The 16,229-nt window shown below is 36.1% G+C and overlaps 1 protein-coding gene across 1 annotated transcript; it reads left to right on the top strand.

The window, feature by feature from the left end:
- Positions 1 to 2,321: 2,321 nt before the first annotated feature.
- On the top strand, positions 2,322 to 15,021 carry LOC121426446. The gene is made up of 6 exons (XM_041622748.1): positions 2,322 to 2,591; positions 4,537 to 4,603; positions 7,547 to 7,699; positions 8,355 to 8,448; positions 10,841 to 10,962; positions 13,938 to 15,021. The coding sequence occupies exons 1-6, from the start codon at positions 2,514 to 2,516 to the stop codon at positions 14,669 to 14,671; spliced, it is 1,248 nt and encodes a 415-aa protein (XP_041478682.1). The 5' UTR covers positions 2,322 to 2,513; the 3' UTR covers positions 14,672 to 15,021.
- Positions 15,022 to 16,229: the final 1,208 nt, after the last annotated feature.

The raw sequence follows: 16,229 nt of genomic DNA, 5'->3' as shown, positions 1-16,229 counted from the left end.
GTAAAATAAGGAATACTAGTTATCATGTTTAGCAGGACTGTCATGACCAAGATGATAACTAGACATCCGACAAATGACATTTCTCTTATGATCATCTTTACTCATTGTCATTAATCAAACAAAAGATTACTGCCATGAAAAATGTGCAAGGAAGTTTGTTTATTACTGGATGCCCTGTTTATTGCTGAAAGCAAAGTGATTAAAAGACACACGAGATAATCCATGAGGCAGATCGTGTTATTTTGTTATCTTTAACTCGTCTGCTTTGGCCCATGATATTTTGTTGTTATTGAGTACGTTATCTCCTTCATTCTTTATATTTATGTATTATATATATATATATATATATATATATATAAAGTATGACCCAGCTAGGGATCATCCCCCCCCCCAGGTCTAAGGACCTGTCTACGCCACTGTTCCCCATAGAGATAACACGAAAGCAAATTTGAAAATTACAATTCCAATTTTGCAAGCGAAATACGGGCATGATCCCGGCATCTGACCAAAAAATTGAGGAACACTTGCGAAAGCTTAGAATCTCAGCTATAACATCATACTAAAAGCTCAGGGAAAACTGGCACGAAAATATGGAGATATGGCTCACGAAATAGAGGAATGTCGAATCTAATTTTGAGAAAAAGTCATGTCCCATAGAGATTACATGCAAATACATGTGATATGAAAAAAAGCAATTATAATCTGTTTTATCTTGCTAAATTTCAACTTTTATACCTTTTAATTATCATAAAGGATCATGTAAGAGGTGGTAAAAAAATAATTTTGTTTACCCCAGGACTCGAACCTGCGCCCCCGAGAACGCAAGTCAGTGCGTTATCCATTGAGCCACGATATTCCCCATAGAGATTACACGTAAGCAATTTTCAAAATTACCATTCTAATTTTGCAAGTGAAAAACGGGCATGATCCCGGCATCTGATAAAAAAAACAGGGGAACAATTGCGAAAGCTTAGAATCTCAGCTACAACATATTAAAAGCTCAGGAAAAACTGACAAGAAAAAATGGAGACAAAATTATGGCTCACGAAATAGAGGAATGTCGAATCTAGTTTTGAGAAAAAGTCATGTCCCATAGAGATTACACGCAAAATGAGGAAAATGACATGCTTTTATCATTTGCAATTTTTCAGGATGATCCGTTTATCGAAATGAAAAATAATTAAATAAATTATGAAGAGTAAGACCTAAGCTACATCATATCGAAAATTCGGCGAAAATTGACCGATATTCACGAAGTTAAAGCTTAATTTGCATAATTATTATGACGTCATAACAAGTAAAATGGATATTTTGACTTCCGACGCCATTTTGATGACGTCATGATTTAGGGACAATGGTGACATGAAATCATATCTAAAACTCATATTCTATCGATATATGAAAAAAGAATGGGGGTTAATGGACTTTTTAAAGAGCTATAATGAATTTTGAAAAGGCATGTTTTTTGCCATATAAAGCCTATGGAGAGCGCGCGCGCGCGCACACATGCTACAAATTTAAACAGACGATAATTTCCTTATTATTGGTCGTAGAGAGCTAAATTTGGTATCAAACTGCTAAGAATTATATTATCAATCAAATGATGTAGAGAAAACGGTGTTTCTGCGTTGCGTTGAGGCGTTACGCGCAGAAACGCTTATAATGACCTGAAACGTATCCACAAATTTTATAGGCCATTTGGAGGATTTTTTTAGCTTTGACGCGCGCGTCATGACCTTTGATGACATTGAAAGTTGACCCTTGACCTGAAGTTAATGTGATGTAAATATTGTTATTTTGTTATTATTGATAATGAAGATATGATCAAATTGAGAATTTTACAAAATGGCGTGTAGATGACGTCATCATGACCAGTTGACCTTGAAAAGCTTAGTATGCGTCTCTATGATAGACTATATATGACAAAAAAATCAGCAAAATTGATTCAGCCAATTCCGAGAAAAGTTGGCGACAAACATAGGTGCGAAAAATGAATAAATTAAAAAAGAAAGAAAGAAAATTCTGACGAAATTAATAAGAGGTGATCTGTCATAGACCACCTAATTATCGTAAATTATATCAATTATAACAATTTATCCTTTCCTAAATTTTCGTGGAACTGTAAACATGGCCTGAAGGTTTCTCTCATTTCTTGCTTCATTCCCCGTTTAATCTCCCGATTTACTCAAGATCCTGACCGTGTTTCCATGGAAATAGCAATATTTACTCAATCGAGTATCGCCACTGTACTATTCTTCATCAGTAAAGCAACGCAATAAAGATATGAATATTAGCTTAGTCATGCGTGTATGTGCGTCTATGTAACCTAGCATTTGAATTCAACAAGAAACGTGCAGTGTTAAATGATATCAACCCTACTAATATGTCAAATACGTTCAGAACTTTCATACATGGAAAACATGGGAATGAGATTGCATCTGAATTCTCACTGAAAGTATGGCAAGCTGAATTTTGAATTTGATAGTTGTTCACCGTATATTGTGCCTTCTCCCATGGATATCTGGGTTGTGCATGCAAAATGGAGGAATATGACAAGGATGGACAGTTCTATTGACGGTGTTTCTATTCAGGTAGGTAAATAGAGGCAAGTGTACACGAATGGATATGAAATGATCGTGTATGACAAATGTGAATATTATATGAGTCATAAAAATATACACTGACTCAGCTCTGTGCTCCTAAATCAAATGGCATTGCTGAAAAAGCACATTACAATAGAATATATAATGTGTTACAGGTCTAATAGTAGAAGCAGTAATAGTACCAATGCTACCAATAGTAGTGATATTAATGTGAATATATACAGCAGCTAAAGTAGAAGTAATAGTAGAAGTAAAAGTAATAGTAGAAGTAGTTGTAGTAGTAGTAGTGGTGGTGGTGGTGGTAGTAGTAGTAGGAGGAGGAGGAGGAGGAGGAGGAGTAGTAGTAGTAGTAGTATACTAGTAGTAGTAGAAGTAGTAGTAGTAGTAGTAGTAGTATAGTAATAGTAGAAGTAGTAGTAGTATTAGTAGTAGTATACTAGTAGTAGTAGTAGTAGAAGTAGTAGTAGTAGTACTAGTAGTAGTAGTAGTAGTATAGTAATAGAAGTCATAGTAGAAGAAGTAGGAGAAGGGATATCACATGAGCACTTGTGCATTATAAACTAGTATCGGCAGTAGTAGTATCAGCAATAGTAGTAGTAGTAGTAGTGGTAGTAGTAGTAGTAAAAGAATGGGTATTGATAGTAATAATAGTACACATGACTACTAGTGTAGTATATACTAGTATCTAAAGAAGTGGTGTCAGTAGTAGTAGTGGTGGTAGTAGTATTAGTTGTAGTAGTAGTAGTAATAGTAGTAATAGTAGTAGTAGTAGTAGTAGTAGTAGTAGTAGTAGTAGTAGTAGTAGTAGTAGTAGTAGTAGTAGTAGTAGTAGTAATAGTAGTTGCCGTGTTTGTTGTTGTTGCTGTGGTAGTAGTTGTAATTGTATTAAAAGTGATGGTAATTGTGGTGGTACTAGTAAAAGTAATATTAACATTGTGATTATAAACAGTTCCTAAAACAGCAGCATTAAGAAGTAGTAGTAGCAGTAGTAGTAGGATATAGTCGTGGTAGTTGTAGTAGTGGTGGTAGTGGTAGTAGGAGTAGTATATAATAGTGATAGTTGTAGTAGTGGTAGTAGAAGTAGGAGTAGTAGAAGTAGTAGTAGCAGTAGTAGAAGTAGTAGTAGTAGTAGTAGTAGTAGTAGAATTAGTAGTAGTACTACTACTAGTAGTAGTAGTAGTAGTAGTAGTAGTAGTAGTAGTAGTAGTAGCAGCAGTAGTAGTAGTAGTAGTGGTAATAGTGGTAGTAGTGGTAGTAGTATTAGTATGAATATTTGTTAATGTAGTAGTTTTAGTGGTATCAGAAGTAGTGGTAATAATTGCGGTAGTATTAGCAGTAATAGTATTTATCATGGTTATGGGGATGGTAGTAGTAGAAGTAGCAGTATATTATATTTCCTACTTTACACGTGGTATGTAGCACAAAGTAAAAAATGTGTTCACGAGTACAATGTAACAAAATGCAAAGAGAGAGCAACGATACTTAAATGTGGGGGCCCAGGGGGATCAGGGTGGGGCAAGATACCCGGTCAATGGTGTTTGGGGGATAATGGTTTTCTCTTTGCTAACCAAGGTTGACTCCATTGCAAGGATCATGACGATAGAAAAAAAGTCATCACGGATCCTAGAAATGAAGGCCCTTTTCTTTCGGTAGTATTATTACCAAGCTTACATTGAATCACGATTTATTGGTATAGACCCAGGCCCCTGTCCACTATATACACCAATGGCAATACATACGGAATAGCAACTAATTGAAAGAATAAAATAATGTTTTGCATAATATAATGAAACAATACAATTATTAACAATAACAGCCTATTATATATTATATAGCGCTTAATACAAACATGTTTATAACCAAAAGGGCTCATTGTATTTTTATCATCTCGGTTGTCACGCTTATAATTATATATATTTTTTCTTATTACTAGGTTCGATGGAGGCCATTCTTCCTTGCATTCATTCTACCAATACTATTCTCTGCCTCATTTGGCCAAGGTATGTATTTTCATTGTGATTTTCATTTGCTGATAACCAAATTTTATTTATATAGAGAGGAATAGTATCGACATCAAAGCAATAATTTCGCTTACTTGCAAAATGAAATCGTGAAGAACATATTAAAGGTAAATGCTAGTTTTGGTAACGATATCAAAATGAGTTCGTACAGAATCCAATGAAATGACCACCATAGTGTCTGTTTGTATAAATAAAACGCATGTGCCAAAGGATTCTGGAAGAAATTGTGTAATTTCTGAGAAATTAGCAAATAAGCACAGGATTCGGGTAGAGCGTCGGGCCCGAATCTCTAAGCAATAATTATACATTGTCCCACGTGCCCTTATCTGTGTTGGGGATCTTCGATGTGAACATTTTTCAGCATAGATTTCAAGATTTCACAAAGTTCAGTTAATGTAACTGTACCAGATCTAGATCCTCAATGATATACTGACAATCAAGCCTGGTTTTACAGACTTTCTCATGAAATCAGTGTTTGCTGCAACTACTGGAATTTATCTTTAATATCATCGGCGGATCCAGGGGGGGTGCGCAGGGTGCGCGCGCCCCCCCTAATATTTGAGCGGCGCCGAAGGCGCCGCTCAAAATAAAGAAAATTAAAAAAAAGTAAAAGAAAGAAAAGGCGCCGCTTGAAAAATTAAAAATAAAGGAAAGAAAGGGAAAAGGCGCTGCTTAAAAAAAATATACACTGATATAACATTAGCAACAGTAAAGGAAAGACTATCCCCAGCAAAGCGTAATCATATCATCTTCCTTATTTTTTCTTTTAACTACCCTTTTCCCAACAACTTCGCCGGTAGCAGTGCGCTGCCTGCATATAACTGGCGCCAATCAAGAATAATCAGCGCCACCTTAATCTAAATCGGCGCCGGACAAGAATAATCAGCGCTATTTAGTTATAAATCGGCGCCAGTTAAGAAAAATCGGCACTGCCAGAGTCTTAACCGGCGCTGATCAAGGATAATTAGCGCCACCTAAATCTAAATCGACGCTGGACAAGAACAATCGGCGTCATCTGGTTATAAATCGGCGCCGGTAAAAAAAAAAAAGGCGCTGCCTGAGTTCTTAACCGGCGCCGATCAAGGATAATCAGCGCCACCTATATCTAAATCGGGGCTGGTCAAGAATAATCAGCACCACCTGGTTAAAAATCGGCGCCAGTCAAGAATAATCGGCGCCTCCTGGTTCTAGATCGGCGCCAGCCGATTATGGATTGCCGCTGCCTGAATCTTACGTAACGTCGGCAAAAATAATCAGTACTACTTGTTTAAATCGGCGCCGGTCAAGACAAATCGGCGCTGCCTTTGTCTTAACCGGCGCCACCTAAATTTAAATCGGCGCCGGTCAAGAATGATCAGCGTCCCCTGATTTCAATAAATAAGCGCCGGTAGAATAATGAAGAAGGGCCTATTGCTAACCAAATCTAGATCGGCGCCGCGGTCAAGAATGATCGTTTTGCCCTCCCCCAATAATTCCGCATGTGCAAAAACAATAAGATGGTAATGTTACACAGAAATCAGCAAATGAGATTGAGCTACACAACTCGTTCTTTATTAAAAATCGTGCTCAAATTATCAGATTGAAACATAAAATTTTTCAGCTCGCGCTTCGCGCTCGCATCATTTCTGTAGCAAAACCCCATACTTTTCATGATTAAATAGGTGAATAGAATGTCCCGTTTTTAGTTCTGAACCTCAAAAGAACTCCCGCTTCGATTTGCAATAATCTTTTGTTGGATATAATTTTGTTCTTTATTAAAACGTACATTAAACTGTAATGTTTTCAGATCGAAATATCAAAATTTTAAGCTCGCGCTTCGCGCTCGCATTTTTTTTAGATACCCATCTTAATCATTGGTACCAAGAATGCTTAGAATATCAAGCTTTCTGGTCAGAATATAAGTAAATTTCAGCTCGCCCTCGGCACTCGCATTATCTGTGTAGTGAGATATGTATCCTCCTCATGAGTTACTACAAACAGTCCTAAACAGGCACCTTTTTCCTGTTTTCAGGTCAGTATACTTTAAAAATTTCAGCTCGCGCTTCGCGCTCGCATTAATTTGTCGGTGAAATATGTGTCTCTATCTCATGAGTCATGTATATCTATATGATATGAGTCATATATATATATATATGCATGTGTGTGTGTGTGTGTGTGTGTGTGCGTGTTTTGACAGGGTCAGGCATTACCCCTTTTTCTTTTTCAACATTTTCTTTTATGGCGCCGGTGAAGTGCAAAAATATGTGCGCCGCTCGGCAGTGCGCCCCCCCTTTCGCCAAAAGCTGGATCCGCCTATGAATATTGCTATTATTATTATCATATTTATATTATCGTCGATACTATCATTACATGGTTATATATACATATGCAGTTAGTAAACAATGGCCGTACGCATTTTTTTTTCGGCTGGGGGGAAAAAATCGGAATAAAATGCCTCGAAAGCACTTTGCATCTTGTGAAGTGAAATTGATGCATTTCGTGCATACTTTTTGTGGATTTTGTAAAAATTTTCAGTACAAAAATGTAATCATTAATTGTTGTTGCTACTGTTTTCTTCTTTTTAAAGACAATTTATTACATTGTATGTTGCCCGCCAATCTCAAGGATTTTTGTAAACATATATTCATTCTGCACTGTTTTGCTTTTATTCATCTTTGATATGCCTTTTGTCTTGCGTGTAAATAGTTGAACCAACTCTAAATGAATAAATAACTATTTTGATTATGTCGATAGCGCAGTTCTTTGAAATTCTCTTATACTTTACGACATTGAAGTTTATAGTGGTATAGTGTTTCAATTTTTTGCAATAAAAAATGTCTTAACAAAATTCGAAAAACTGGTTGACTAATAAAAGTAATCAGCGTTTCCCTCTTTTATTTAACTATTAGCCTATTATTTCTCTTTCTATATAATATCGTGCAGTTTCCTGTCCTAATGATTGGATTATTCGATCGAGATACTGCTATAAACTCTACAATGAAAGTTTGTCATGGCAACTAGCACGGTCACAGTGTAAATTTGATGGAGGTTTCTTGACTTCTATAGTCAACAGACAGGAGAATGACTTACTAGTAGGTAAGGTGCTACAAAATATGGGAGAAGTAGGCAAAGTAGTACTAGTAGTTAAGAAGTATTAGTAAAAGAAGAAGCAGAAGTAGTAGTGGTAGTACTGGTACTAGTAGTAGTAGTAGTAGTAGTAGTAGTAGTAGAAGGAGCAGAAGTAGTAGTGGTAGTAGTAGTAGTAGTAGTAGTAGTAGTAGTAGTAGTAGAAAAGGTGCTTAGTAGCAGTAGTAGTAGTAGTAAGAGGAGGAGGAGAAATAGTAGTAGTAGTAGTAGTAGTAGTAGTAGTAGTAGTAGTATAGTAATAATAGTAGTAGTAGAAGTAGTAATGGTAGTAGTAGTAGTTGTAGAAGTAGTAGTAGTAGTATAGTAGTCGCAGAGGTAGTAGTTAGTAGTAGTAGAAGTGTAAAGATAGTAGTATAAGTAACAGTATTAGTATGATAGTAGAAGTATTCAGCGTAGAATTTGAAGACTACATCGAGGCTGACGAAAGATCACATTGATTACAGTTAGGCCACTCATAACATTTATAACTTTTAAAATATGTTTGGCTCCCTTTCTTTCACGGTAAATGGTAAATGAATATCAGTAGTTATGATTACAGATAAAGCTGTCAAAATTCCATTATACAGACAAATTATTGAAACAATTGCTATCATTTGCTTTTTAGCGATGTTCAAAGATCTGACATCCTTAGCCTGGATAGGAATGGATTCTACGGGACGATGGTTGGATGGATCGAGTTCTGAAACATTCTACAACGGGTAAGTTCTTATGCTGGTCTTTAGTAACAGTATATCTTCGGAATCACCGCACAGACGCTTCTACAATGCAGCAATTCCTTTTAAAGACCCTGACCGGTGTAAAAACAATCATATATCAAAATAAAGGTAATGATTCATACAATACAAATATACCAAAAATATTACATATATCTCCTTCCAATAGTTAAAAATATTAAATAAAAATCAAAGAAACTGCTCCTCTAAATTACGCTTTGATTGAGCACCCCCACGTCGCCTGGAAATGATGACGTCACGTTGAGTCTCGAGGGTTGTGATTCCATAGGTTTGTGTACAAAACCATTGGGTATTTTCTTCCATTTCCATGCTATGAATACATTTTTTTCCGTTTTCAGATGAAAATGGCACTCAAAATTATTCACTGTTCAAATTGTTGTAAACCTACAACTATTCACTACCTTTTTTGTGATTTCTTTGTTTGGCTCTTATTGGGCCTAAATTGCTATGTCAGGAAAAGTTGTTATACATAATCTAAATGCAGATAGAATTGAAATCTGCGCCAAATAAGCAGGAAATAAAATATGGCAAAAACTAGTTCAAAACTGTAGATTTCATAAATTCAAGCTTGTGGGAAAAAATATATGTGATATCCCTCTGTGACAGAAGTGAAGAGAATGAAATGCGTTATCTGGAAAACAAAAATTCACCGAGTTTTTCTGTGTACAAACCTATGGAATCACGACGCTTCTTACACAACGTGACGTCACGGTCTCGAGGCAGGTGAAAAGCACAATAAAGCCTATTTTCTAAACGGGGTTCGAAGCCCGATAATTGGAATATTCTTAAGCAAAATACTCAGCTAGGAAGCGGTGAAAATGCATAAAGCATACCTTGCTGTATTTAGTAGCTTATAAGCTTTCGGTTGGTATATAATTTGTCAGTTTCATTTTTGGGTCCGATCTGGATCTTTAAGATGCGAGTCAAATCACACTTGACAGATTTTTATCGAAAGTTGGTGACCGGGACAGCTGATCGTCCGAAGATTCGGATCGGACGAGAATCGCAATTATGTCGTTGCAGAGTCCAGGATGCCACTGCTGTATTGATTCGCGGATTTTCTACAAAGGCTGTCTTGTAATTGAAGGGCTTTTGACAATAATTTTCTGCGTTATAGAAAACGTCTGCTTAATGCTGCAAATTTCCCAATTGATGCAGACGTTACAACGAAACCTACTCCACACATACCCTTTGTATGTCTTTTTTAAATAGTGTAATAGCTTTGATGTGTCTGGAGTCGTTTCCATTAGAGCGACTGTCGCATTATTCGGTATCCTAGTAATCCAACTCCGTCAAAAGTCAAATCTCATTTAGAGGAGGATCTTAACTATATAAAAAAAAATCTTAAGGAAAAAGAACAGTCAGACAAGATAGGAAAACAATTTCGGATAAACAATATAAAAAAGTTATCATTTATGAATTTTTAAATAAAAGTCATCATTTATGGGTTTTTTTGTAACGAGTTAAAATACCAACGGAGCCTTCAAATTGGCCGCATTGGTGAGGTCATAGTGATAAGGCAAGGACAACTCTTCCATTTACACCAATACATGAAATGGCTAAAGTGTTATATTTTTTCAAAAAGTTTTACTTTAGGTTATATTTTTTTCATGTGGACAAAAAATAGTTTGCTCCCTGAGTTTTGTTTTCATTACAGACCCAGGGTAACAAATTCCTTTTCTTTAATAAGTAAGTAGGCCTACATGGTTTATGTGAAAGTTGTCCGTTGCCATTTTGTAATTACATAGTCATAGGGATCTCAATTTTAAAACAGCCATAACTTTTTTATTGCTTGTCCGATGTCTTTAACCTTTCAGAATTCTGTGTTAACTTCTGTTTAAACTTATATTTCTCCTCTCTCACACCACATGTTATGACTAAGAATGGATTCCCCTTCAAATTGACGGGTTAATATCAAGTTCATAACCAAAGAGTGAAAATTCATTTGTACTGGACTAATGCATTAATATTGAAGAAAGCTATGCTCTCATGACAGAAAAAAAAACAGAATCAATACCCCAGATTAAAATCTCCTTTGAATTTAGAAATTCAGGGCGTGAATTAAAGCTTTATTATGTCAATCGTGGTAATTGAGATTCGATCCATATTCTCACGTCTATAAATAATGTCATTAATTTGACATGGCATAAAGAAAATATATTGATTAATGCTCTAAACCACTAGGCACGCACACTGCATGCACACACACACACCTTCCCACAATCCCTTGCCTTTTTGCCGTACAACTAGCCATAATCATGACTCCGTGTGGGTAAATGGATGTACATTTTTATCGTTTTCGTTTTTTATTTCGTTTTTTTTAATAGTCTTAATTATTTTTCTTTTTTGTTTCCAGCTTTAGATATGAAACGCTAAGTACGAGCATGTGTTCAGTAATTGATCTTGAAAGAAATGGAATATGGAACGTATCAGATTGTCTTGATTCTAGACTCAAATTCATCTGCAAGATAGATAAAGGTTAGTTATTACCCCAAAAATAAATATTTCGGTTATGTAATCATTTACTTTCGTCAGGAAATGCATGATAATAACAGATCAATAAGTAAATTTGTTCTCATATCTAAATTCATTTCCTAGTCTTAAAGTAAAGTGAACATGAATTCATCCGATGAACATTTATTATATATGCTTTCCTGACGAAAGCAAAACTACTATATTACCGACATACTGTATATTGTGGTATTGAAATGAATTGAAATAATGAAAATAACGTATGAAAAGGAGTATTATTAAGCGGTTTCAGAGATAGATTTCTCAATTATTGAACATGTTTTTACTTTGAATATGATACTTACGATAAGAGTGGAATCTAATCTTTAATTTGAGACCAACAGTTGAGCAAATTATTCACTATAAAAATTGAGGCCTATCAGAAACAATTTGCGCAGAAACTCACGAATCCAGACTCATTTCAGGGATCAGCGAGAGATACTTAACAAAATAATTCAAAGGAAATGCTACGAGTCAATGGTTAAATAAACACGGCTCGAATCAATATTGACCAATTTTTTGGTGCCAGGTAAAAATGGCAGAGGTAATAATGGCAGAGGTAATAATGGCAGAGGTAAAAATGGCAAAGGTAAAAATGGCAGAGGTAAAAATGGCAGAGGTAATAATGGCAGAGGTAAAAATGGCAAAGGTAAAAATGGCAGAGGTGAAAATGGCAGAGGTAAAAATGGCAGAGGTAATAATGACAGAGGTAAAAATGGTAGAGGTAAAATTAGCAGAGGTAAAAATGGCAGAGGTAAAAATGGCAGAGGTAAAAATGGCAGAGGTAAAAATGGCAGAGGTAAAAATGGCAGAGGTAAGATGATAAAGATAGGCTACATCATAATAATTATCATCATCCATGACCGGACTCTTGTCGACGAAATGGGCTATAACAACTGATTAAATATTATGTTGTTTTTCGTCATTTAAGATCTATACTCTGTCATTTATATAACTAAACTCAAGCATTTTCTTGCCAAAATGATTTCAATTAATGACTGCATGATGAAAGGATCTTAAGCTCGTAAGCAGAACAACGCTTTACATACAAACCCAACGATTTTTCTTAAAATGTAAACACCAATGTGTGCAGCCACTAACCCTCTGAAACGAACAAGTTCGGGTCTACGTCGAACTACTTTAATTATTTAAACTGGATAAAAAAATAACTGAACATTCTGTAATGAAAGTATTTTTTAAATTTCCATATCGTGATGGATCATGATGAATAGATATTGATGTCATTTGCGGATCCATGGGGCACAGCTGGCCCGTGCCAGCCCCCCTTGAGAGGTACAATTAAAATCTTAGCAAATATGCTAACTCAAGTGTGCCCCCTTTTTTAAGCGAGACCCTTTTCTGCTTGCTAATTATTTTTGTGGACGAGTTAGTAGGCGGAAAACTTTTTTGCGTGTCATTTTTCAGGAAAATGTGGATCTGCTCCTGATTAATGTGATACGTTAAATGTAAATGATACAATTATTGTTCACGAGTCACTTTATCACATGGCCCTTGAATGCCAGTATTTACTCTACATACTATAAATGGATGCCAGGTTCCCAAAGGGTTTGACGTCATATATGGGAAGCTGCCCCATGACATTTTATGCACTAAAATGGTTCATAATTGTTTTAAAAAAATATTTCAGGAGCGTCAGTGAAATGATTTGTCTCTTGATATATACTGAAGATAAAAAAAAACATTTGGATTTTTTTTCTAGAAAATTACATTTCATTAATATTTTCTATATACCAAATATGGGAAAGCTACTCGCAAATGACGTCATCTTTAAAATATAACAGTATAGCTTTTTTAATCTTTGATTGATTTCCTAAAACCCTCACCATTATCATTTTATTTTATTCTGCTATTCTACAATGACTTTTAACTGAGGTTTAACATGTTTAACATGTTTAACTTCCCCTGCATGAATAAAGTACAATTGCGATCAAGAGTGTGCTTCAAATTTGAATACTAACACAGCGATTTGACATGAGAAGGCCGTCCATGAGAGTCCAGAAAAAATAAGATATTCTAGCCAAAGGATTATCAATTTGGTGCAGACGATCTATCCATGATTGAATGTCACCCTTTCCATTATTTTTTATTTTCTTAGAACCTTTCTTAGTTAATCTATGTAGGGGTTACATGCGGGGGCTTTTTAATTTTTTTTCATGGGGTTCCTATACCATTATGACCTCTGCCATTTTTACCTCTGCCATTTTTACCTCTGCCATTATTACCTCTGCCATTTTACCTCTGCCATTTTTACCTCTGCCATTTTACCTTTGCCATTTTTACCTCTGCCATTTTTAACTCTGCCATTTTACCTTTGCCATTTTTACCTCTGCCATATTTACCTCTGCCATTTGAACCTCTGCCATTTTTACCATTGCCATTTTTACACGCGCTCGCATCTATTCTTCTTTAAGATACCAATCTTAATCATTGGTACCAAAAATGCTTAGAATATCAAGCTTTCAGGTCAGAATAGAAAGAAATTTTAGCTCACTCTCGGCACTCGTATCTGTGTAGTGAGATATGTATCCTCCTCATGAGTTACTACAAACAGTTCTAAATAGGCACGCTTTCCCTGCCAGTATACTAAAAAAAATCAGCTCGCGCTTCGCGCTCGCATTAATTTGTTGGTGAGATACGTGTCTGTGTCTCACGAGTCATATCTATCTTTATATATATATATATATATTTGGGGGACGCACTGTATATTATCATAGTTCACCCATTTCCCTTTTCTTCTCTTTCTAATTTTTTTTGGTGGGTTTTGTTTTGCTTGGTCGTGCAATTCTTTGGGGTCCATGGCCCCGCCCCTTTCACTCACTGTACGCAAGTGGAACATGCATAAATAACGTATGATAATTATCTCCAAAATGAATTCAAATATTTATAAATATTTCGACGACTTTTTTACGTTTATATTTCAGATCGCCCCGATGAGACGCCATTTCTTCCTCCAACCCCTCCTGAAGATAATGATGATGATGATGGTGATGATTACTATGATTATTATGGACTCTATCCACCAGGAGCACCTTGGGATGCAGAAAGAATCACGTTAGTAGTGGTCCCCCTCCTGGTCGTTTTGGGCATCATTCTGTTCATATGTTCCGGACCGAAAAGATGTGAGCGTTTGTTAACTAGCATCGGCAACTGTTTATGCGACTCGCCGGGTCGATTGTGGGGCTGCATAAGCCGCGAGCTAGCACAGATATATGAGTGGTTGTGTGTTTTAGGACGGGCTATCCAGTCATGCTTTGCCTATATTTACCGATGTGCAACCTGCAGAGAAATGCGTAGAAAGCGACGCGAGAGGAGGGAAAGGACACCAAGTCGTGATCCTGAATCACAGGAACCTCTAAATCAGGGTCCAGTTACCCGCGGTCGTACTGATCAAAATCAACAGCCGTCGATTAATCCATCAGCACCCCCATATGAGCCACCAGCACGGGTCGGTAACGTAACCTCTGATCGGTCATTACCGATGCTTTCGCGTATGACACCAACAGCGCCCCCACCGTCATCGCCTCTGTCGCGTGGAGACAGAACAGCGCCGCCAGCCTATGGCAATGCTATGGATTCAAAATTTGATCTTCGACCAACCGATAACCTAGATGAGACTACGCCAGCACCGTCCTACGAGTCAGTATCTAGATTATGATTCAGTTAGAACATGTAGAATTCAGTAATCACGTCATCATGGTGGTCGTGCATGAATAGTCTCGTAGAACTGTGTCACCTGTGTGTGGTTATAGTTACAATAAAAAGAAAAATGGCGTCGCTCGAAAATTATTAATGTTTACGTTATATTTCTCCGATAGTATAGTATACCGCAACTCCTTTCGGAGTCCTCGGCCCTTCTATGGAAAAGTCAAGAATTGTGACTTAAAGCCCGGTCTAAGTAGGACAAAGGAAAGTAAGTCGTACACTCTAAAAGCTGCGGTGTTAAAACTGACATTAATTGGTGTTAATAGAGGACCACATCCTGAGGTGTTAAAATCACACCCTAGAGATTAAACATAACACCAAAGAGTGTAAATGTAACAACAAAAGGTGTTGTAATAACACCTATAAGTGTAAAACTAACACCGATGTAAAATAACTGGTGTGGTCCTCTATGTACACCGGTTAACCATAGTTTTTGCCGTGTATGATGGAGGGGGGTGGAATGGTAGAATATAAAGTTTGATAGTCTACATGCATATGATATGCAGGGTATACCGTAGAGAAATTAGGTAGACGAAATAATGTTCTCATCATAAGAAGTACTTTTATTCTACGACAGTCTTTCATGATCCACACAGTGTTGGATTTTTACTTGTCTTTTTTATATTCTGTAACTATTTTTTGAAAATTGAAACCCTTTTGGAAGAGTTTGAAAATGCTCTGAATTGCTATTGTGTGTTTTCATTATTTTTGTTTACCATTGTTGATAAACGTCTATATTGTATTTCTGATCCCTTCAAGGCGTTAAAACAGCTTCAACCAAAAGGAACTAAGTTCAAGTTCAAGTTCATTTATTTCTTTCCACAACCAAAATACAATGCATACATGTACGATATCAATAAGGTTAAAAGAAAAAAAAACACAACAGGAATAAAAGCTAATGGACAATGAGCTAAAAAAGATATCGAAAATATGGGAAAGAGGTGGTCTGTATAGAAGCAACGCTTGTTAAGCACAGATCACCTTTGATACAACAACAAAATATGTATGATACAATATAATTAAACGTCTGCATTGAAAAAAAAAGCAGATAAGCAAGAAAAAAAAAGTATATATACATATAAATACAGTAATAACAAAAAAGAACAACTAACTAGAGTAGGGTAGAGGAAGGTAAGTACACACGACAAAACAGGGGCGCGGGGGGTACTAATCCAGTTGTCTGTAGTAAGTATAAATGAATAAATAACAGATCTAGCATAAATACTTAAATATCGCTATGAGGATTTTTTTAGTTAGACACTCAGAATCAAGAGTTGAAGAGGAGTTTAGGCCTACAGAGGTTATATATATATAAGTCTAAAATTATACATTATTTACATTACATATATAAATCCAAGAAAAGAAAAAAAGAAAAAAAAATAATCCATATACTTGTAGTAGGATATAGAAACAGAAGAAAAGGAAAATAATATCAATAATGCAGCACGACATGTAGCACGAAATGTCACGTTTCAATGTAGGTGTACAATATACAAAATTTTAGTTTATGT

Source organism: Lytechinus variegatus, chromosome 13, assembly GCF_018143015.1.
Source record: "Lytechinus variegatus isolate NC3 chromosome 13, Lvar_3.0, whole genome shotgun sequence".
In the NCBI taxonomy this organism is placed as follows: domain Eukaryota; kingdom Metazoa; phylum Echinodermata; class Echinoidea; order Temnopleuroida; family Toxopneustidae; genus Lytechinus; species Lytechinus variegatus.
This window is presented reverse-complemented; position numbering and strand designations above follow the sequence as displayed.